General features: G+C 53.7%; 1 protein-coding gene across 2 annotated transcripts; it reads right to left on the reverse strand.

The window, feature by feature from the left end:
* Positions 1 to 266: 266 nt before the first annotated feature.
* Ephb3 (EPH receptor B3) lies at positions 267 to 19,046 on the reverse strand. Of its 2 annotated transcripts, none has more exons than XM_027413024.1 (16): positions 18,585 to 19,046; positions 10,580 to 10,644; positions 8,806 to 9,478; positions 6,379 to 6,534; positions 5,240 to 5,590; positions 4,990 to 5,114; positions 4,653 to 4,812; positions 4,467 to 4,575; positions 4,098 to 4,150; positions 3,061 to 3,183; positions 2,724 to 2,971; positions 2,082 to 2,297; positions 1,818 to 1,967; positions 1,536 to 1,729; positions 1,279 to 1,434; positions 267 to 1,175 (listed from the first exon to the last, which is right to left on the reverse strand). In XM_027413024.1, exons 2-16 carry the CDS (start codon positions 10,634 to 10,636, stop codon positions 1,067 to 1,069), a joined length of 2,880 nt encoding a protein of 959 aa, XP_027268825.1. In that variant the 5' UTR covers positions 10,637 to 10,644; positions 18,585 to 19,046; the 3' UTR covers positions 267 to 1,066. The 2 variants fall into 2 exon arrangements, with proteins under 2 accessions (XP_027268825.1, XP_027268824.1); XM_027413023.2 differs by lacking the exon at positions 18,585 to 19,046 and adding an exon at positions 11,597 to 12,348.
* Positions 19,047 to 23,219: the final 4,173 nt, after the last annotated feature.

Genomic DNA, 23,219 nt, shown 5'->3' on the forward strand with positions numbered 1-23,219 from the left:
AGACTCAAGAGGGTGTTTGCCTTGAGTCATAGAAGCAAAGAACTCTAGGATGGCTTGATCACTTCAGTTAATACATCCCTTCTAAGAAGTCTGTGAGATGCTCAAAGCAATGGGGCTGAACTACAAAAGCGAAATTAGGCCTGGCTAGGCCTCGGTGTAGTTTCCCACGGACTCCATCCAGGAAGTTGTGAAGGTCTAGCAGCCAGGGATTAACATGAGGAATCAAGGAGTCTTACTTTGGGAGGAGGAATGAGAAGGGGCGAGAGTCATCTTATTGCCTTTATTTCGCTGTCTGCCCAGCTGGCCCACTACAGGGCACAGGGCCAAGCTTGTACACACTCATGCTCTCTGTGCAGCCAAGCATGTGCACAACATACCAACATACACATACATACCCCCTCACACTCATGAGTACACACACACACACACACACACACACACACACACACACACACACATCTCTGGCTCTGTGAGTCAGTCTCTGGGAGGCAAGGGCTGCTCCTCAGCCTGCTCCTGCCTGCCCTTTTATGACAGCACCAAGGGCAGGGGTAGGGCAGGACCCTCAGCCCCCAACAAGTCCCTGTGCAAACTGGAGGTACCAGCTGGCTTCAGGGTGGGGCACTGTATTTCCCCATTCCTGGAGTCCCCTCATCCACTTCCTGGGGGAGGGAATACTCCCTGCTTACCTGGTGGGGGCAGACCCCTGCCAGGGCTGGGGCCTGAGGAACCCAGGCTTACCCCCACCCGACCCCACCAGGACCTCCACTATTGAAGCACAGCCAAATCTGAGTTGTGAAGATTCCCCACTGGAGAGCAGAAAGGCCTGGGCCCCGAGGCATCTGGGGAGGGGGGCATTACCCCCTCTTCTAATCCATCTTCAATATGAAGAGGTTTGGGGCACACTTCCTGGGAGGGAGCACAGGCCTGGAGAAGTCACAGCAAGGGTCCTCCCCAAAACTTCCATCTTCTGGACCACAGCCAAAGGCCAGACATCCAAAAGTCCAGCGGGCCGGTGAGAATCCCTGTGCAGTCCTGGGGGCACCCTCCCCCGGGTTGGAGAGGAGTGTCAGACCTGCACGGGCAGTGTCTGGTTCATCTGCAGCCGCATGTCTTGGATACTGCTGAGGATCTTCTTCTGGTGGCCTGCCAAGGTGACCCCGATCCTTAGCAGATCTCTAGCGATAGAAACACAGCAGTTAGTCCCTTCCCTTCTCCCTTCTGCCTGAAACCCCGAGCTTCTGCCCAGGCCCTGCACCTTGGGGGGGAGGGAGTACTTACTCTGCAGTCATCTGGGCCACCAGGTCAAAGGATGCGAACCCAGCACTGACAAAGCTCTCCTTATACCTCCCCATCTTGATGGCATCTAGCCAGTCACCCACTGTGGTGAAGGTAGTATAATCCGGGACTGTGCGGTCCAGGAGGGGCTGGGACATGCTGTGGATGAAAAAAAAAAAAAAAGAGTGACCTGGTACATCCAGGGAGCTAGGGAGTAGGGTTAGGGTGGCTATGGGACCTAGGGGACCTAGGACACTGACCCAGAGGGGGCACTGGCGATGACCTTGAGGCTGGCAGCGTTGCGGATAAGCTTGTCTAGTGTGTTGACAATTTGGGAGAACTTGGGTCTGAGGTTCCGGTCCCGCACCCAACAGTCCAGCATGAGCTGGTGCAGGGCAGTGGGGCAGTCCATGGGGGGTGGCAACCGGTAGTCTTGCTCTACAGCATTGATGACCTGGATAATGGTAGGGAATACGAAATGAGCTCCCCTTCACACCCTGCCAACTCCTACCACGCCACCACTCTCCCCCAGCTCTGCTCACATCCTGGTTACTCATGTCCCAGTAGGGTCGCTCTCCGTAGCTCATGACTTCCCACATGACAATTCCATAGCTCCAGACATCACTGGCAGAGGTGAACTTCCGGTAGGCTATGGCCTCTGGGGCGGTCCAGCGGATAGGGATCTTCCCTCCCTGGGGATGAGGGGATATGCCCTTCACCTTGTGACTCAAGGCCGACCCCCAGCCCTGAGCCCCTGCCTGGCCAGCCCTCCCCTTCTTCAAATGCCTCCCGGGTGCTTCCTGTACCAGGGAGCTCGTGTAGGTGGGGTCTGAGGGGTCATCCTCCAGGAAGCGGGAGAGGCCAAAGTCAGACACTTTGCAGACCAAGTTGCTGTTGACGAGGATGTTGCGGGCAGCCAGGTCACGGTGCACGTAGTTCATCTCGGACAAGTACTTCATGCCAGCAGCAATGCCCCGCAGCATGCCTACCAGTTGGATGACTGTGAACTGCCCGTCATTGAGCTGGAGGCAAGAGGTAAGTTCAGATGGGGCCTGCTGCCTCCCCATAGGTCCCTGGCTTGCCTGCCTGTTCTCTCTGAGCCCTCTGAGACCATGCTTTGCAACTGTGTCCAGAATGTGCTCAATACAGCTGTTAGCATCCCTACTGTGTGTCACGCAGCTTGTCTACAGCATCCCAGTGGTCCCTGTGAGAACCCAGTATGTATTACCAGCCCCATTTTATAACTAAGGTAGCTGAGGTTAGGAGAGGTTAGTATTTGCTGGACTGAGGTCACATAGGGATTTAGGAGCAGAGTTGGCACTTGAAGGCCAGGTACAGGGATGCCATCTAATATGTGCAGACTTGGAGTAGGGTCTCTGACTTGATGGTGGGGATAACTGGCCTGATATAGATGCCTAGGTAAAGAGGAGGGTTGAAGTGGCTCTTACCCGGAGGAAGGAGTCCAGGGCACAGTTCTCCATGAACTCAGTGAGGATCATAACTGGACGACTTTTGGTGACCACACCCTCTAGACGGATTATATTGGGATGGTCAAACTGACCCATGATGGAAGCTTCACTTAGAAAGTCCCGCCGCTGCCTCTCAGTGTAGCCCACCTTCAGCGTCTTGATGGCCACAAACACCTCCCGGCGGCCTGGCAGTTTCAGCCGACCCCGGCACACTTCCCCAAACTCCCCTGCAGAGCACAGGCAAAGGTCACACGGTTTTTCTGGGGTCGTCCCAGCACTCTGCCTCGCATGCCCACTGTGTTCCCAGGTTACTCACCAGCTCCAATCACCTCCTCAATCTTGACACAGGACACATCAATCTCCTTGGCGAACTCCCGGACAGCTTCATTGGGATCCTCATAGGTAAAGGGGTCAATGTAAACTTTCATCCCAGGAGCAACTACAGGGAAGAGAGGAAGGCACAGCCATAGGCAGGGAGTTCACATGCAGGGACCAGCCCTTTGGGCGCACTCTTGACAGCCTCCCTGCTGAGCCTGCCTCATCCTCTGTGCCATGCCCCAGTACCCTGCCCTTCCCCCATGAGAATGCCGAGGAACCACATGAGCTAGATGCCCAGCCCGGGATTCCTCTTCTTGTCTTCTCCCTCCTCTCTCATCATGTTCAGACGTCTCTCCAGTTCATCCTTCCCCTTACTGCTTCCCACTGCCCAGCCTTGTCCAGGCCTTCAACACTATTGCAATAAGCCTCCCAACGGGGTTCTCTGCCTCTGCACTTTTCCCACCCAGCCGCCCTGTGTCTTCCATGAACAATACGCTCACTGTCTTCCTCCTCAACTGACAGCCTTCCCAATTACCGGTGGTAGAGTCAAGTCCAAACTCTGCCTGCTGTTCAGGACCCTCCAAAGGGCTGGCCACACTTCTCAGCCTGGCATTCTCACAGCTGTCAAACCAAGCTTCTCACTACCCCCACAGCCGGGCACACAGTCGGGCTCTCCACACTCTTCACTTCCTTCCAGAGACTCCTTGGGCCAGGAATGTCTTCCTTCCCCCATGTCAACCCTGTTCCTCCTGCCACTTCCTCTAGGAAGCCTTCCTCTTTGAACTCTTAGTGTCCTTTGCCACAGGAATTCACACCTAATTGTTTCCTGTGTGTGATATCTTGTTCCCACAGGACTTACTGTCTTTGAAACAGGGGTTACATCTCTGGGGCTAGCAAGCAAGGGAGAGCTCAGGGAATAAGGGAGGGACCAAGAAATGGTACCCTACTAGAAGCAGCCAATTAGAAGGAAGGGAGTTGAGGGGAGAATCGCATCTAAGCCTGCAGGTGGTGGACACCGGGGAGGGTGACACTCACTGTACTGCTGCAATTTCTCCGTGTACTCTGCGTCAGGGCCATGGCGCTGCTTCCTGCAGGGGCAGAGGAGAGACGACCTAAGGCCAAGTGCTAGAGCTCCCTCTGTTCAGGGGACCCTGGAGCCCGCAGACAAGGCAAGGGTATGGGAGTGGGAGCCTATGTTGGTGGTCATATCCCAGGTCTCTGGGTAGGGGCTGAAGTCTCTGGGAGCAGGGAACAACCCAGAAGACACTGTGGGTTGGAGTAGGCCTTCTCTGGCAAGGAAAGCCAAGGACCAGGATGGCTGCGGCTGTGAAGGGAGGTGATGGTTTACAAATATAGCCCAAGAGTAAAGGGAAGCCTGAGTCAGTCTGTGGGGTAGCTATGTACCTGAGACAGACAAGAGCGATGACCACAACAACCACCATGAAGACAAACCCGGCTACAGTGGAGCCCACGATAAGGGGAAGCTGTTCTTGAAGCTGCTGGGTTCCTGAGCCTAGAGACCAAGGATGGGCAGTGAGTGAACGAATGAGAATGGAGTTGGGGCAGGGGTGGCACGCAGTGGGACTGTACCTCTTTCACTCGTGGTCTCAAACTCCGCCGGGCGGCTATACTGTCCATAACCTGCTACTGTGCGAGCTCGGACCTGAACTACATAGCGGGCATCAGGCTGCAGCCCATCCAGCTGTACGGAGTTCTTCTGGCTGGTTACAGTGGAGGCGATGCCTTTACTCTGCAATGCCACAAGAACAGAGGCATCTTCAGGTAGGTCTTAGCGCCAGCTGATCCTCATCCATAATCACGCTTGCCCTGAGCTGAGGCTATGATCCCAAAGACCCCCTCAGACTGTCTGGGTGTAGTCTTGTCCCTGTTTCTCCCCAAGCCTCTTCCTGCCCCTTGAGAGTCTTACCTTCTCAAAGTACTTCATCTCATAGTCCAAGATGACTCCGTTAGGCCGTTCTGGGGGTGCCCAGGACAGGGTCAGGCTGCTCCCCGAGCTGCTGTGCAAGTGGAGTGTAGGTACTTCAGATGGGGCTGGTGAAGAAAGAAGGACACTAAGGACTCCTGGGCCCAGGGATCCTTCCAAAAGGTCAGTTCCCACAGGACCGCTGTATCTAGGGCAAGGTGATCCAGATCCCCCTCTTTTGTCCCCTTCTCACCAGCTTGGTTGGTGGTGATATTCACAGCTGCATAGCGGGGTGGCAAAGGGCTTTTGCCTGAGACACCATTGACTGCCTGCACCTCAAAGGTGTAGCGTGTGTGGGCCAGCAGGTGGCTAATGTGGACCCGGCGCTCCGTCAGGCCCAGCTGCCGAGGCACAAACTCCACATTGTCATCACAGCGTGAACAGGTCACTGGCCCCCCAGCTCCAGAGTTCCCATGGCACTTCTTGCAGATAACGTTATAAAGGAGGTCATCCCGTCCACCAAGGTCCCGGGGCTCACTCCATTCGAGGATCAGTGAGGTCTCATTCACATTGGAGATCACACCCCGGGGTGGAGATGGCACGGCTTTGGGGACATAAAAGGAGAAGTGAGTTGGAGGCCTAGGCCCACCTTTCTGCCCATCCTGCCTTGGACACTTAATTCTACCACTACTTTTATAAGCACAAAAGTCTTCCTGCACTTCTGCACGGGGAGATAGGACTCCTGTTCATCTTTCAAGACTCACAGCAGCGTTACCTCCTAGAAGCCTATCTTTATTGTCGTCTAATCCCCTGTACCCCATAACATCATTCCTAGGTACAGCACAGCACTTAACACATTACACGGCCATTATCTGTTTCTACAATTTAATGTTAAAGTCCTTAGTGGTATCTCACTCCCTTTTATATCCAGGGCACTGGCACAAGGCCTGGCATACCAAGGGCAAGGACGGGGTGAGAGCAGCACAGCCTTAGGTGGTACGGCCTCTTATGGCTACAACTGGGCTGAGAGTACAGCAGACAAAGGATCGATGAGCTGGCAGGTCCCTAGCCAGCTCCTGACTCCTGCTAGCAGCTAGTGGGACCTTGTTAAAATGCAGGTAGCTGGGACAAGCCAGCTGAGCTGGATTCTAATTCAAGAGTGATCACCTCCTCGGTGACATCTGGAACGCATTCCCCAGCTAGAAGGAGGGGTTATCTCACTGCCTTAGACTAAGCTTCAGTTTCTCTATCTGGAAGGAGGGGTTATCTCACTGCCTTAGGCTAAGCTTCAGTTTCCCCATCTAGAAGGAGGGGTTCTCTCACTGCCTCTGGCTCTCTAGGCTAGCCCCGGAAGGAGAGGTCTGCTGAAAGAGAGCAGAGGAGCTCACGCACTGGTGCAGGCACTGTCTGCAGAGTCTGAGTCCGCACGGTAGAAGTTATTATGGCAGGTGCAGATGCTGGCAGCTGGTGAGGTGGTTCGGCTATTGGGGGGACAGGGGAGACAGGGTCCCTCTCCTTGCTTTGCCTTGTAACTCCCAGGGGGACAGGCTGCAAGAGAAAAGAGGACAGCACATATTATCTCTCTTTGCAGACACCAAACCTTCCCTCCTCTGAGAGAACCTGCCCTTTCCCAGCCTATGTTTTAGCACCTCCAAACCCCAGACCATGGGGGCAATGCTTGTATTGCCCAACTCCAGCCAGGGCTACAAAGGGCCCTTTCGTCCCACAGAAATCCCACGTCAGCAGATTCCTCTTCACCCCCCCCCCACACACACACACATACACACCCAGAAGACGTCAGCCCATCACCGGGACAGTCTGGCTTGTTGAGGCAGGGCAGGAAGAAGAGGAAGAGGAGGGGATGGGAAGAGACCACCAGTGGGCCTCATACCCTGTACCCCGCTGAGAAGCCCAGCCTCCCCTAAAAAGACACTGGGAGAGTGATTCTTGAGAACCCTCAAGGATACTGCCACAGCTGGGAGGTAGGGCCTTCTCTACAGACAGCTCCAGGCAAACCTCTGCCCCACCCACCAAGGAGCAGGGCAGGGTTGAGGGCTGGGCAGGAGTAAGAAAAGGAGGAAAGAGGGGGTAAGAAAACAGAAAGAAGGCTGGGGTCACCTGGAGTTCAAAGGCCTCAAAATCCCCAGGGGACCTGTCCCCAGCATCCAGAGTCCAGTGCCTCAGCACCCCTTCCCATCTCTCCTGCCAACCACATTCTGCCCCTGTGGTATGGGCTCTGCATATTCCATGTGTAGAATGGCCATGATATTTATTATTAAAAATCAGAACATTTATAGAGTGAAAGGGGGCACTAGGATTGATAGGACAATGGGCATAACTGGAGACCGCCCTGGCCACACTGAAGTGACTTGTCAGTCCATCCATGTGATGACCTCTGGAAGGGGGGGTCACCAAGCTTTCCGAGGCCTGTAGCTGGGGCTGTGCCCTTCTTTAGGGTTTAATCTCCCCTCATGAAGGTGATATTCCATCCTAGCTCTTTGAACCAGTGGGGGAGGGGGCAGAGGCCAGGCCAGCCTGGTTGCCATGGGAACCAGCCTGCACTTCCTGCCAGGGACCTGCAGAGTGTTAGCCCTTCTTCAGGCTGTCAGGCTCATCACCCCCACCCGCTTTCCACACTTGGGAAGAGGAAGTTTCCAGCAGGTTCCTAAAGAGAAGCAGGGGAGGTGGGCAGTGAGGCAACCCCAAACTGGGGCCTCACAAGGCAGGCTAGGTTGATGGCCCAGCCCCCTCACACAGAAGGCTATGGTAAGAGCATTTCCCACTCTGGGAGGCACCATCACAAGTCCCATGGAGAAGTGGGCAGAGAGAAGAAGAGACAAGACCCTCACACCTTGCCCTACTTCAACTCTGGGTGGGGATTTAATGCCAGCTACCACACTCCCTAGCTGGGAGGCCAGCAGTGCAGAACCTCTCTGAGACTCCAAGTTCTTGCTGGCAAAATAGGGCAGAAACTGGAATCACTACAGGGTAGCAGTGAGGCTTCAGTGAGACCTTCTCATCAGGGGGATTTACTGGGGAAGCCATCCTGAGGTCTGATGAGACTCAGCTTGTCTCCTGCCTGTCTTGTAAAGAGGGACTTGAACAATTCCTGTCCTCCATTTGTCTCCACACTCCTGGGACCAGTGGCTCCCATCAGATGGTGACATGAGGTCCTAGCGCAGGGCACCACTTGCTCATTCCCATTTCCAATCTTAGGAAACAGCCTCTACTACTGCCCCATTTTGCACGAGGAAGCCAAGGTTATCATGGTTAAATAACTTGCACAGGCTCACACAAGTAGTTAAAGTGAGGACTGGGGGCAAGAGGGACTTGTCCCCTAACTACTGAGCTATACACACTGCCTCTCAAGAAACATGAATCCTTTAGGCCAAGTGATATCCACAGCAGAGCCCCCTCTAGAACTTCCAGTGAAGTGTACGCCAGGGGCAGGACTAAGAGGGCATCCCTGCCAGCCTCGAAGACCTGTCTAGGTTCGAGCTGCTTACTCGTCAAGCATTCACAAGGTCTCTACTCTTTTCATGTAAAGCCTCCATCTTTCTTGCTCCTCCCCTCCCTGGTGCTGGGGACTGCAGGAAGAGCCTTGTGCAGGCCAAGCAAGTGCTCCACCACAGAGAGCATCCTCAGCTTCATTTCCCTCTTCTCTTCCTCGAGTCTCCTCTTTGTCGGATGCTCTCTATCTCACAACAAGCAGCTCCTCCCTCTCCTGCCCTCTAGTCTCACCTGAGACCATATCTGGTCAGAGAGGAAGCCTGGCTGAGGTCAAGGCTTCCCTCCTCTCCTCCCTCAGGCTCCACTTACCACGACACTGGGACTCCTTGGCAGCTGGCTCATGGCCTGTAGCGCAGGTGCAGGCACCAACGGGCACCATCCACTCCCCATCACCATTGCAGTAGAGCTTGAGTGGCACGGACACCTCCACAGCATTGGCGATGCAGGTGCCGGGGGCAATGACCAGCGAAGTGGGCTCTGCCCCTGTGAGGGTCTCGGGGAAGAGTGCGAAGCCTGCGGTGGTGGATGCACACTTCTTGTAGAAGGCACGCACAGAGATGAGTGACATGCAGGCACCCTGGTCCTGGAAGGCCAAGTAGAAGCCGGCTTTGGAAAGCGGCCCAAAGCTGCGCACCTTGGTGTTAACACGGCCAGCATCGAGCCGTGAGAAGCTCTCATCTGGTGCAATGGTGTCCACTTTCACATACGGGTTCTCCATCCAGAAGGGAGAGGAGGCCGAAGCCACATCACTGTCAGCCTCATAGTAGAAGAGGTTGAAAGTCTCCTTGCAGGAGCCAGGGATGTTGGGGATGCTGTTGCAGTCTCGCACAGTGAACTTGAGCTCCACGTAGACACGCTGCACTTCCCGTCGCCAGATAAAACCCGTTCGAAGCCAGTTGTTCTGGCTGGACTCACGCACGTTACACACCTGATATGTTCGGATAGGGTTCATGGCTTCATCATAGCCACTCACTTCTTCCCACTGAGTGTGGACCAAATAAAAAAAGAGAATGAGCCACTTGCCTAGTGTCTGGGGCTGCTGCATTTACCTTACAGGGGCACTTCTGTGGTGGGTGGCTATGTCACTTAACCTCTCTGTGCCTCAGTTTCATGGTCTGAAATCGAGAGGTAATTAACATACCTGAGGAACACAGAACTAAATGAAGAGAGCACTTAGAATGAGGCTGAGACCCAGGAAAGCCTGAGGTGGGTCCTACGTGTGTGTTATTTTGGCACCTTGGTTTCATCGCCTGTACAGTGGGACTGGAATTAAATGAGGTTATGAGAAACTAAACAGTGTACCACAACTTGGCTAATCTTGCCTAACAGAGCGAGAACATTTGGTGGACATTGGCAGTCAACACTACTGACACATTTCATGGGCACAAAAATTCCCCAAGAAATCCAAGGTTCATAGAAGAGACAAGCCAGCACGGATCACAGTTGGCCTGATGACTGCAGAGCCGGTACTACCACCACACCTAGGGCCCCAGGGCTCAGCCTAGCCATGAAGGCCCCCTGGGGATGTTAATTCCAATAGATGAGAGATAGCACAATGGCAGGAATTTAACAGTCAAGAAATAGAGACCCAGAAAAGTCAATTTCCCTGAGCAAAGGCACACAGGGTGGTAGATATCTGGGGCCCAAGCTTCCTGGCTCTTTTTATTATTATTATTTCCTTCCTTCCTTCCCTCTTTCCTTCCTTCCAGACAGGTTCTCATTACGTAGTCCTGGCTGTCCTGGAACTATGTACACCATACTGTCCTAGAACTCACAGATATCCACCTGCCTCTGTGACTAAAGGCATGTGTCACCATGCTTGGCTTTGCACTCTGAGGACCCAGGTGGGAGGGGGATGCTCTGGATGGACTGGGAAGGACCACCAGGTCAGGGTGATAGGACAAAGATGGAGCAGAAGAATGGGAGACACAAACATTCACACATTTGGGGGATCAGACTATGATGGTGACAAATGGAAGGGAATGAGAGGCCACAGGTGAGGGCAGAGGCAGTCATGGCCAGACCTTGGAGGGAGAAGGCATAACTGCAACCAATAATCAGTAGACAAGATGGGGAGTCTTACCCCACTTTCTGGATGAGATGTCCATGCCAGCTCAGATGTCACCCATTTTGTGTCCATGAGAGTCTCTGGGGAAGCAACAGAAGGCAAGGGTCACCCAGGAAAGGATGTAAGAAACAGTTTCCACCAGGCACAACTTATCCCAAATCTCCAAAGACCCCCCTCCCTTTCCCCAGAGGAGACTCAGCGCATCCCCAGAGGTGTCACAACTCCAAAGGTGTGTCAGTCTGGCTGGCTAGGGGTATATGTCTGTCTGTGACCCTGGGCCTGGGTTAACGAGGCTGGAGCAAAGGCTGGCTCACACACCTCAGGCTCTGCTAATCTCCACACAAAGGGGCCAGCAGGGCCTTTATCCTGGAACAAAGGGCTGTGGGCTTCAGACCCTGCAGCCTGGGCCTCCCCTGACTCCATTCCCAGCACAAAGGCCCAGCCTCACACAACTGCCCTGGGGAGGGGTAGGGAAGAGCAGTGGCAGGCTGGGGTCTGCTCCTAGCCTCCCACTCAGCCACCTGTGGGGGCAGAAGCAAGGGTGCTTGCTCTTTGGGGTAAAGGAGCACTGAACTTAGTTCAAAGCTTCATGAACTCCGTAGAGAAAACACTGCTCATCGCCCTCTATGGAAGACTGATGCCTAAATAGAGTTTCACACATTCTGGTAAAACTGTTAGGACCTGGGACAAGGGGCTGGAGGTAGCTCAAGTGTAGGTCCAGCAGACTCAGTAACAAACCCTTTGAAGGGACCAGAGAGCCAGGCATTGAGGCACATGCTTGTAATTCTAGCACCAAGGGGTTGAAGCTGGGGGATGGGGAGCTTAGTCCAGTGTACATGGTGAGACCATCTCAAAAACAAACAAACAAACAAACAAACAAACAAAGCTTGGAAAACGGCTGTATGTCCCAGCCAAACTTCTGCCTCCAGGAAAACTTTCTTGGACCTTCCTCTTTGTGTCAGGGCTAACCCCTTTCTATTCCTAACTCCAGGCTCCCTGTCAGGTCAACTTGCTCAGTCATGGGAGGGGCACCTGAGTGTTCCAGACGCAAACTTGCACCCCTAGGACCCAGTTCTGAGCTTTGGCTGGACAACTGAAGACAGCCTGACTCCAAGATCAGACCTAGCATGATACTAGGAATGGAAGAGACCGCCAGCTTCTTCCCTGTAGCCCGAGAGCCAAAGCAGCCTCAACTTTGGGCTTGATGGGCAGAGCTGCCCCAGAACTTCATGTCACATCCTTGGTAGGGTAGCTGAGGGTCCCTACAAGACCCGAACCCCACAAGTTCCTGCAGAAGCCGGCAAAGAACACAGTGGATGGGGGGCACAGGGGCAGAGTGCAGTAGGCACTCATTGCAGGGAGCCAGGCTCTAGAGCTACACAGCTGGTGGTCCTTAAAGGGCTGGACGCGTGGCAAAGCTGTCCCAGCCTCTTGTGTCAGACAGACCAACACACACACATCTGGCAGGTGGTCCTTCAGGGAAGCAGAGATGGACAAAAGCAGGGGCCCGGAGATAGGAAGGCAGAGCGAGGGCTTGGCTGGGTCAGAAGATGGGCCAAGCTGAAGGGACTCTGGCAGGCTGGGACCAAACAGCAGGGATGCTGGGCAGCGGGACTACAACAGACAGTAAGATGAAGAGACAAGGAGGCCCAAAGAGACATCGACAGAGAAGTAGAGTGCCAAGTGGCCTCTTCCCCAGCCGGCAGCCTGGAATACTCTTGTCCCTGGGAGCAGCCGATCCGCGCAGAGCCAAGCACACCCCCTCCCCCAGCCAACCAGCCGGCCAGTCCGCCTGCTTGTCTGCCCGCCGCCGCCCGCCGCTGCCCGCCCGCCGGAGCAGGCAAGGGCTCCCACTGCTCCCGCGGGCTGCCTCCCTCCTCCCTCTCCCTCACTTCCTTCTGCTCGGCCTGTGCCAAACCCATCTGGAACTGTTTAAACCCAAATATTCGGCCCCCTCCCCCTCCAGCCAGATTCCTCCACAGTTTAAAACAAGCCCTGCGCTGGCTCCGGGAGGAGGGGAGGGGGAGGAGAGAGGGGAGGGTTGGAGGCGGGCGCAGGAGGAGGGAGAGAGGGAGGCTCTTCATTTCTGTTTAATTTCTGGAGAGGGAGGGAGGGGATCAGCCTTTGGCCATCGCTCAATCTCGGCACATTTTTCCCATTAATGAGGAGAGGACTTGGGTTTCCAGGCCTGTGCCTGAGGAAGGGCTCGGGCTCCGGTCACCCGGGTGGGGAGGAGGCGGGCCGCTCTGGTTTCCCCACTTCTCTGGGGAGCGGAGGGGCCTGTTCCTTGCAGTCTGCCCCAAGCACGGGAGGGAGGTCTAGGGAAGACTGAATATCAGCGCCCTGGCCTCAGAAGGACTGACTGCCGAGTATAGCACTCATCTGCCCATGGTACCGGGAGGGAGACCTTTTCTCGGCTCCGGAAGACACAGGGGCTAAGAACAAAAGAGCAACGTGAGCAACCTCCAAATAATCCTAGCTGCTGCTTACACACCGAGCCCCCCCCCCCCACCAGGTGGCTGTGGAGAGAGATAAGAACGGAGGGCCACCCCTAGACACGGGGCTCATATTGCCCTTAAAAATCACTGGGAAGCCGATGGTCTGGAGAGGGGATTTCCATGCAACACCCTTTCAGATCTCCACAGGGCCACAGCCATAGCAAGTAGCAGTGGCAGCAACTCTGTGGCTCTCACCTGTGGACAAACACAACAATTGCACAGGCAGTATCCAGTTCTCAGGGCAAGTCAACACATATGGTGGACAAATACACACAGCCCCAGTCACCCTCAAACACGCACATGGCCCCCCACACTGCTAGTCTGTCTTTTTCAGACACAGATGCACATGGCACAAATGGATTAGTCCCCTTAGACATTCACATACAGCGAATCTTTCTCACACACAGAACCAGCCTGTCCTAGGCAGACCCCCTCTCAGCCACACAGCCTTTCTAAGGACCGGCACACCCAATCCAATAGTACATCCTCCTCACACACCCAACTGCACAGCGACAAGGCACACACAGTCCTGCATATAAAGTACAAACACAAGTACTGATTTCCCTGCAAAGACCTGTAACATGCTCCTACACAGTCACATGGAAGGAGTCACATACTACGGCCCTACGAAGGAGCATGGAAATGCGATATAAGAATCATTCATTAGCCCAGAGGTGGTGGCGCACACCCTTGATCCCAGCAGAGGCAGAAAGAGCCCTAAAAGTTGGAGGCCAGTGTGGTCTACAGAGGGAATTTCAGGTCAGTGCTATGAAGAGAAACCCTGTCTCAAAAAAAAAAAAAAAAAAAAAAAAAGCCTCAATCACTAAAGTTAGTGTAACAACTTGGATGGTCTACATACAACAGACACACACAGCAAGCATAGCAAGCATGCTCTTCTTTGGGGTATCTCAGTAGAGAAGGAAGAGTTGGGAGAAGGTGCTAACTCTCACCCAGCCTCAAACAGAGGCAGGGCAACCCCAGCCCTGCTTCCTGTTGTCCTAGCTAAATCAGGAGCCGTCAGGTCACAAGGCTGGGGGTGGGGCAGGGGCATTGAGATGATTCTGGGTGTGGTTGGGTGCGGCCTCCCCAGGTATAGCCCCTGCCTAAGCAGCAAGCCACTTCCCTGGCAGCAAAATGGCAGTGTGTGGAGGATTCCTAGGCCGTAAGGAGGGAAGCGCCATTCAGCAGTCTGGCTCAGGAGAGCTGGCACGATGGGGACGTTGTGGATGCCCTGGCCTGCCTCTGAGGGTCTCATTTGACCAAACTAGTGCAAGAGATCAAGCTGAGAGCCTTGCTGCCTGCCCTGGTGAAAGGCCAGGCCCACTCAACTTTATGGAGTTGCCAGACCCCACAGCATCTTCAGGTTCCAAGTCACCTGGAATACTCCGCCCTGGAGCAGAAGTGACACAGAGGGCCCAGGAAACAGCAGACAAGAAATGAGACAGAACCAAGAACCTCTGGCCTAAACCCAAACTGAGGCCTCTGAGGTGGTAGGAAAGGTCACATTTCAGGGTTAGGGGAGCATGGGGTGGGGGTGGGCACAGGAGGACAGAGTGTCCTGAAGTCTTGTCTGTGGCAGGTTAGAGGAAACTACCCCTGCTGTCCTTATCCCCATAGAGTCCCTACCTTGATCCCAAGCAGGGGATCAAGGTTCCCATTTCTTATTCCAGTCACGAGTCAGTTTGTGTGCACGGATGTACCAGCTAGAAAGTCCTGAGAGGAAAGGGTTTGGGGGAACCCTGCCCTAGGATCTGAAGGGTGTATGTGTGTGTGTATGCAGCTAGTTGTGTGTGTATGTGTGCTGTTGTTTCTTTTCCTTTCTTTTTCTTTTCTTTTGCTTTGTTTTGAGTTGCTTGGCTTCCCCAGGGCCACCTTTCCATCCTTAGCTCCTTAGCTCCTTGGTCCCCATGTCAGGGATGGTGGGGAGGGGACCATCTCTGAGCACAGAACACATTTTGTTTTTCATTCTTCCCCTCAGATCTTGGGGATTTATAATTAAATAAACCTGAGAGGGAGAAGAGGGGAGAAGCACAGGGCAGGGAGCCCAAGGGCCTCAATGTTCCCACCCTGGCTGGCCCTGCCAGCCAGCCTGGACCATAGACAGCTGGCCTTGGCATGAGGCCTCCATCCCTCCCTAGATGCTGGTCCAGTGGCCTGACCAGGGGCTGAGGCAGACCATGGGAGACTTGGCCTTAGGATAGCCCTTGGGCCAAGGGGCCACTCCCACCCCATCAGGTACCCAGCTGCCATCCCCCCCCCTGCCCAAGCCTGACAAACCAGTTTGACTCAGCACAACAGGCAGGTCTACAATTTTCAAACTATGCAGGCCTGGTGATTCAGCCTCTTCTGCTGTTTGATTAGTGGAAGGCTAGTGGCAGAGGCCTTGCCCACAACAACCTAGGCTTTAGCTCTCAGCTGCTTGGGCCAAAGTGACAGGCAGCGGTGGCAGCCCTGGCTGAGAGGAGGGCAGTGAGGAACAAATTGGTTCTCCTAGATGCCTGCTGCCGTTTCTCCTCAGATCTGAAGCCCTGGTGACAAACAAGAACGGGGTGAGGGAGTGGGGGTGGGGGGTGGAAGAATGCCAGAGACAAGAGAAAAAGGCAGTAAGCAATCCATGATAATCCCGGGCTGTCGACCCCTGGCAGTTCCCACATTCTCAGGGTCACACCAGCTAACCTCAGAGGACAGAGGTTTCTGCTGCCTCTCCCCCAGGGCCAGGCTCCTCTGCAGTGAGGACTTAACTAGCATGGCTAAGTGGGATGTCCCCACCCCACCTCCTACAAGCTGGAACTCTTTCTCTTTTCACAGAAAGGCTTACTCCCAGCTGGGGCTTTCTCAAATACATACAACCGACCTGTGGTGCAGACACCATCCCGCATCCCAGGTCCCATTCTTAGCTCGTTTCACCCCACTGAACACCCCTTTTCCACTTATTCATGGTCCTAGAATGATTTGGGGAAACCAGAGAAAAGTCCTTAAAGGAAAAGTGAGTGATGAGGTGGTCTTGCAGGTCCCAGGGCAAACTCTGTGTATATGTGGGCAAGCGTGCACAAGTGTGGGGTGGTCAAAGGGCAAGGGGTGAATGGTAATTTTTCAACTAGAAAGGCCTAGTAACATCCTGATTCCTACCAAATGGAAAACTAAGATGAGATCCTGGGATCTTGGTAAACTCCAAGTGCAGAGAATGAACAGGAACCAGCTGTCAGGCAGCAGCCAACTTGTGGGTACATCATAGGTAGCACCCACAGCTCAGACATGCAATGGAACTGCTGTGGAGAGCCAAAATACAAGGGCAAACCACCTGAAAAGTTTGGGAGCTGGTGATGGATCATCAATGGTAGGCCTTGCTCAATGGACAGTCTCCAGGACCTGAAGTTCACCCTTCACAGACTTCAGGCCCTAGAAGGCAGCTGGTATTTAGGCAGGACTCTGCTCTCTATCTTCCTCCTCAGAGCTGCAGGGAGACATGACCCAGCTTTCCAGACCAGGCCCCCCCACCCCCCATCATTCCTTCCTTTCGGCCCCTCCAGCAGGATAAGGACACTTCTCACTGCTCTCCTAAGAGTAGACCCTGGGGTAATAATAGTAATAACGACAGCTAATCCTTGAAGAGCACCAACTGTGCTAAGTCTTTCACACATAGTAACAATTCAATCTGGTTGATACCATTTCCATGTGAGAGCAGGAACAGAAAGCAGGTAGATTTAAGGGCTGACTCTGCTCAGCACCTATGTCTCTTTTCTTCTATCACACACTGGGTATGAGGTATTGCAAAAAAGAAGGCAATGATGAAAGCCACACTTGTAGGCCCTGCCACTCACCAGGGGCACCCTCACTGGCCTAATATCCCCTAGCCTGGCACTAGGTCTGACTCCCATTCACAGCTAATCACAAGGGCCTCTCAGTCACTCCTTGGCCCAGAAGACCTGGAGATCAGCTATCCATAGGGTCTGTCTCAATGGGTCTGAGGATTGTTGTGACGGGTGAAAAGGAGAAAGGGAAGGGCCTCCTCAGGTAGCCCTTACTCCTCTCCCCCAAACCACACTGCCCCACACACTCCACTCTCTGCACCACTACTTACCACACTGCACAAAGGGGCCATAGGACAGGTGACACACAGCTCTGCTAAGTGTATGTCCCAGAGTGCATGTGCCAATGTTGCCTCTCCTGAGCTAAGACAGTCACAGACCTGGGAACTCAATAGGCTCCCTGGCTCACACACACCCTTAAGGAAATCAACAACAAAGCCCCACACTGGTTTCTCACGCCTGAGATCCTATCACAGACATGTGGGTGAGTGTGTGTAAGTGTGGGTGCAACCTTGGTGTATCTGTCTAAATTTGCATGTGTCCACCCTATTAAATAAATCTGTCAGCACAGTGGGCTCCAAAATAATAGGGGGCGAATTCCAAAGCACCAGAAACCTCTATGAACTGTTTCAGCGATTTTTTTTTTCTTCAAACCTTTAAGTTTACACCTTGAATTTGAGGAAGGAACCAAATTACATAGGGTTCATGTTTTTGTTTCTCAACTAAAAAAGTGTCTAGATCTGTCCAAGACACCAGACATTAAGTACTGCCTATAATATGCCAATTTTCCTTCAAATTCTGTGCTGCCCTCCACACTAAGGAAGGCTTTCACTCCTCACTTAAAGGGTTCACAATTTTTTAACACCAGGGGCACTGTATGTGCCTCTAGACTGTGTTAGTGACCTGTGCCGGTGTTCCCTGTGGGTTCATGTCAAGTGGCGTGTGAGCTCTCTTGTCTGGGCCAGTAACACCCAGACAAGTTTGTTTGTTTGTTCAAGTTCAATCTTTTCTCAGCAGCAGCAGCAGCAGCAGCAGCAGCAGCAGCAGCAGCAGCAGCAATCTTAGTAGCTTTCACAGAACCCACATACAAGGCTGACCTTTTTCCGCCACGGACGACTAGTAGCTACCAGGCTCAGGAGCTTGCCGGACAAACCCTCGCTCAATGGAAACCCAAGCCCTAAGAAGGTCTTGCTAGAAGTGGGGGTGGGGTGGGTCCGAGAAGGTGTACAACAGACACACACCTCCTGTGTTGCTGGCACTTGAGAAACCATAAACAATGACAGGCCCCCTGCCTCTCCACCCCCGCAGCCATCCCCTGACAAAGCCGGGTGCACACACTCACGCTCACAGTTAACTCCAACGGGTTCCCAACCAGCGCAGCCCCCCAACCCGGGGAGTCCCGCTTCACCCCGCCCAAGCGCCCAGTCCCGCAAGCCCCCGCCTTGTCTGCTGGGTCGCTCACATTTCCTCGCCTTCCAGAGGTGAGAAACCCCGAGGGTCTCGTTTCTCTGCCGAGAGTGTAGGCTATTCCCACAAAAACCCACGGCCGAACTGCGGCTTTCGGGAGTCGGTGCTGAGTCCGGCTGCCAGCAGCTCCCCCAAACGAAGGCTGCGGAGCCGGCTAGAGCCCAGAGCCTCCTTGGACGTGTGCTCAGCCCGTGGCCCTACACGGCGGGGCTCCCCCGTAACGCGCGGGACCCCGACGCCGCTCACCTTCCAGCGCCCAGCAGCCGGCGGGCAGCAGCAGCAGTGGCAGCAGCAGCGGAGCGAGCAGCGGCAGAAGCCCCGGCGGCGGCGGGCTCGGGCCATAGCCCGGGGCGCTCGGGGGCCGAGCCGGGCCGCGCGGCGGGGCTGGGGGCGCCCGAGGAGAAGGCTCGCACACAGTCCAAGAGATCTTGGCAGGGAGGGGGCTCAAAGCAGACGGGCGGCTCCGTAAGCGAGGTGTCGCCCAACCCGGCGCTCCGGGGAGATGCCGGCAGGTCGGTCCCGCGGGAATCTGGACGGACCGGTCCAGGAGGATCCGGGGCGCTGCGTGACTCGACGCCGGAGGACTCGGGAGGCAGAGGGCGCAGGTGGTCGCGGTTCTCCGGGTACAGTCCACGGCGGGCCGAGCTAGGATCCCGGGCTCCGGGTGCGCGCGCCGTCCGAGGTAGGAGCCGGGTTCTGTCTGCGCCGCTCACGTACTCACTTCTGCTGGTCCTCGCGTTGGAGCGGCCGCTCTGGGCGAGGGGGGCGGGGCTACCGGCCTGCCCGTCAACACCCCGGCCACGCCTCCAGAGACCGGCCGCCCACTCACAGACCGCCCAGCCAGCTGGTTCTGCTGCGAGAGCACTCTGCTGGAGTTCAGTTGGCCGCTCCTCCACCGAGCCCACCCTCGGTGTCTGGGGGCCTGCAGCAGGAGGAGCCAAGGAAAAGATGAATTAGATCGGGCGGAGCCACACTGTCCGTCAACTGGATAACCCCGCCCCTTTCGCCCATTGGCGATTAGTAACCAGCTCGAGTCCTAGGAGGTGATAACCAGATAGAACGAGCTGGGGGCGCCCTCCTGTGGCTAGCAGACCCCTGGGACTTTGTCAAGTGGCTTTTTCTCCCAGGCACGTCCAGACCCAGCACAGGCCTCAACGAGTGGGGAAAGGGCTGGGGGTGGGGTTTACTCACACCGGCAGAGCCGGCTCCCAGGGCTTCTCAAGGGTTTATTTTTTCGTCCATTCAGATGTGATAATTTTCTTCAATAAATACTTTTGGGCACCCACAATGTATCAAAGAATGGCTAGGGCAGAGAAGCCTGTGTTATCCTGGAGCCATGTGAGCAGTGGAGGTAGGTTAGAAGCTCACAGCGGGGAGTAACAAGCATTCCTGCAGAGAAAGAACCTAGATTTTCGAAGCACACATGAGGGTCATTGCTAGCGTTAGGTCTAAGGAAACAGCATCCGAGTGACAATATAAAAGATGAGTAATAAGTGCGTTTCTAGGCAGAGAGAGCACACGCTTTGTGTTAAAACCTAGAATGGAAGAATCTGAAAGTTCAGAATAGCTTGGGTGTGGAAGCAGAGATGAGAGAGGCTGAAAGAAGCTGAGAAGTAGGTGTGGAGGGGTCTGGGGAATATTTTTTTGGATTCATTGTATAGCTTTCCCCAGAGCTAGTTTGAAATAGCGGGGGCATTGCTGACCTGGGGAGGACAAATAGGCAGACACAAGTGTAGAATCCCGGGGGCTAGTAAAGGGGCCGCAGTGGTCAGGACGGTGGCTTAGACTAGGGTGATAACTCTGAGGAGGCGCCAGCAAGGACAAGTTTGAAGTCTATTTAGGGGATAGAGTTTGCCAGAAAAATTGTGACTGGGTGGGCGAGAGAGGTAGTCGGAAACATCAAAGGGAACCTCCAGGTTCCAGCGGTTCATTTCTTAGAACATTTACAAGGTGCAATAAACACCCTAAACAATAGCTCACACTTATTCAAGGTAGGTGTTATTATAGCCTCATTTTACAGACAAAACTGAAGAAAGAAAAGAAAATACAGAGACAAACTGATATGTATAAAGACTTGGCAGCTTGCCCCAAGTCAGGTAGGAACTGAACCCAGGACTGCATAGCTATAGATACCCATTTCACTTCATCAAAGAACTAAGGAGCACCAATATGTGTTCAGAACAGACCCTTGAGCTGTCCTGCCCCACCTCCGACGTTAGGATTCAGAATTTCTGCAATGTGGAGCCCAAAATTCTGTGTGGTTCTGATGTATACTGAATTCTGAATTCATGACCACCATGCATCCTTCACTGTCCTAGGTGGGTAACCATCACCTCATGGTCCCTCAGAGCCTTCCTTACCTACCCTCTGGTTTCTGGGTCAAAGAACGAGAATGAGATTCAAGATGGCCTCTGCATCATAATGGACAGACCTGTTCCCCTGACCACCAAGCACCCCAAGACTCCAGTTCAGGAAAACGCCAGCAGGGTGTGTGAGGTCATAAATCCAGAGCCTGGGGATATTGGTTTGAGAGAGCTTTGTTTCCAGGGACAGGGACGGAGGTGGAGGTGTGTGTGGGTCCCTGGAGCTGGGGTGGGTGCATGGAGGAACAGAATGCCTTATTCAGAGGCCTGATCTGTTCTTAAGTTCTAAAAGCTTCCAGAAACCTCTAGCAAAGCTGTAGTTCACAGAAGGGATCTTAGAAACCATCTTATCCAACTCTCAATTGTGGGGCTGGAGATCCCAAGGTGGGGAGAGGGGACTGCTTGCCCTCTAGCCCTCTCTGTTCTGACAGGGTGAATTTTCAGCAGGTGGCTGAGGGGCAACGCATCCCGATTAAAGAGTTGCTTATTGAAAGGCAGACTAGTGAGGCTGGCACTCCTGTTTACTCAACATCTGTGCCAGGCTAGGCCTCACCCTGGACAAACAGCCCGCCAGGTGGCAGGCACCAAGCTCCTTTGTTCTTGGTTCTGATAGCAGAGGCAGTAGAGGTGGCAGGTAATGGGGGCCTGTCCTCACCGGTTGTTGGCACCATGGTTCCCACGGGAATGCTTCCTGACCTAGATGTTGACAGACTGGACAGCACCGAAGCTCTGGGCTACAACAGCCTTCAGGAAAAGGTGATGAGCTGGCGACAAAGGGTACAGGAGATGGGAGCAGGTGGACACAATGGAACTGAAAACCAAATACACAGAGGGCCCAAACTGTCTTATCTTTCCAACCTGAGACACCAAGGAACCCAGGGAATAGGCTCTGGCCTTGGACTTTGAAATGGAGGGGAAACAGCAAGGCCATGGTAAAAACATTTCTCTGATCACATCATCCGTCATTTGTCTGTTTGATTTTAGGAGGAAGCTTGACACTCAAAAGGACCGAATCCAAGCTGGCAGGCCATACGTCTATAAGAAGATGCCGAACTGTCTGAACCCAAGTATCCGTGTGAACATGGATGGGTGAAGATCTGAGGAACCAAAATAAGTGGCCCCCCTACTAACAAATGTCAAGCTCCCAAATGCTCTCTGCAAGCACTGTTGCTTTGGAGACGCCTGAGGAATGTGTGTGGCGGTTAACAACTCCAGGTTTCCTTTAAGGAGATAATGCTTCTGCCCATGACTTGAGATAGCACATGTGTAAGGACAAAACAGAGAAAGAGAACTTGGGGCGGGAAGCAGTGGGGGAGCAAGTTTGATAAATGCTTTAGAGGCTTTCTGTTGTAGACTAGCAGGGAGACACTAGTGGCTGGGGTTGTGCCATGGTGGTCCATACAAAAAGGTAGACAGGAGCCTTCTTTAGATAGAAGAAAAAGAAAGGACCTGGAAATGAGTGGGCCTAGTACAGGACGCGGAGTGGATGACATCATGATGGGGGCGGTGACTGAGGGGTTTGTTCTGTATGTACTAGCTGAACATGGGAGCCCGTCAGACATCCATATGGACACATCTCCACCCCCACCCCTTCTCATCTGCCCTCTGAGCGGTCAGCTCTGGTCTCCCTGGCACTTGAAGTCCCACTTCAGAATTTTGCACTGTTCCCTCTGCCTAGAGTACTTCCATCTTAGTGTTTGGATATCACCTTAAATGTCACTTGACTGGCCCCTTGGTTTTCCTCCTTCCTCTCCACACCATCACTGTCTAGCCTACGGCACCAGTCACACTGGCTAAGATTGCATTGTTAACCATCAGTTTACACATACTTTGTGTCCCCTGATAGAACACAAGTCTCCCAAGGGTAAGAACACTTCTTTCTCTCTTTCTCTCTTTTTTTAAAAATATTTATTTTATTTATACGAGTGTTCTATGTGTTTGTACAACTCTGTCAGAAGTGGGCATCAGATCCCACTCTAGATGGTTGTGAGCCACCATGTGGTTGTTGGGAATTGAACTTACGACCTCTGGAAGAGTCATCTCTTAAACCCCTGAGCCATCTTTCCAGCTCAGGACTTTGCTTATTTGCCAATATAAAGACTAGTGTTCTGCATGAAGTCCCAGCTCACTAACAGCTTACTAAGTGAATCAGTATGTATGCAAGCGCCAGCTACTTTTAGCCACTTCCTTGTCCCCAACTGGAGGCAGGCATTATTAATCAATCCTAGACTCCTTTTATCCATGTGATGTTCCATAAACCATTTCCAGTCTGCAGAGAACTGGCACACCGAGTTATAACCATCTGCTATTCCTGCTTGCTACTTACACAGCCTTGTGTGAGCCTTTTGAAAGCTCTTTGAGCCCCACTAGTCTCCATCCAACATCTCATACAAGATTGGGAATAGCCTTTTCATCTGTCCTTTATATCTGGGCCCCCAGTCTGGATACTGTGCTGACTAGCAAGATATCCAAGATGTCAGGTGGGCTCAGGTCCAATTATCTTCTGGAGCCACACTCA

The sequence above is a fragment of the Cricetulus griseus genome, chromosome 4 (assembly GCF_003668045.3).
Source record: "Cricetulus griseus strain 17A/GY chromosome 4, alternate assembly CriGri-PICRH-1.0, whole genome shotgun sequence".
In the NCBI taxonomy this organism is placed as follows: Eukaryota; Metazoa; Chordata; class Mammalia; order Rodentia; family Cricetidae; genus Cricetulus; species Cricetulus griseus.

What these genes read in the sequence shown, in the direction of transcription:
- Ephb3 (XM_027413023.2), bottom strand. Translation starts at nt 11,693, where the DNA reads ATGCTAGGTCTGATCTTGGAGTCAGGCTGTCTTCAGTTGTCCAGCCAA. An exon ending in ATCGCTCTTGTCTGTCTCAG is followed by an intron (nt 4,151 to 4,466) that starts GTACATAGCTAC and finishes CTGCCCCTGCAG; the next exon opens with GAAGCAGCGCCATGGCCCTG. An exon ending in CCCTGGACTCCTTCCTCCGG is followed by an intron (nt 2,298 to 2,723) that starts GTAAGAGCCACT and finishes TCTTGCCTCCAG; the next exon opens with CTCAATGACGGGCAGTTCAC.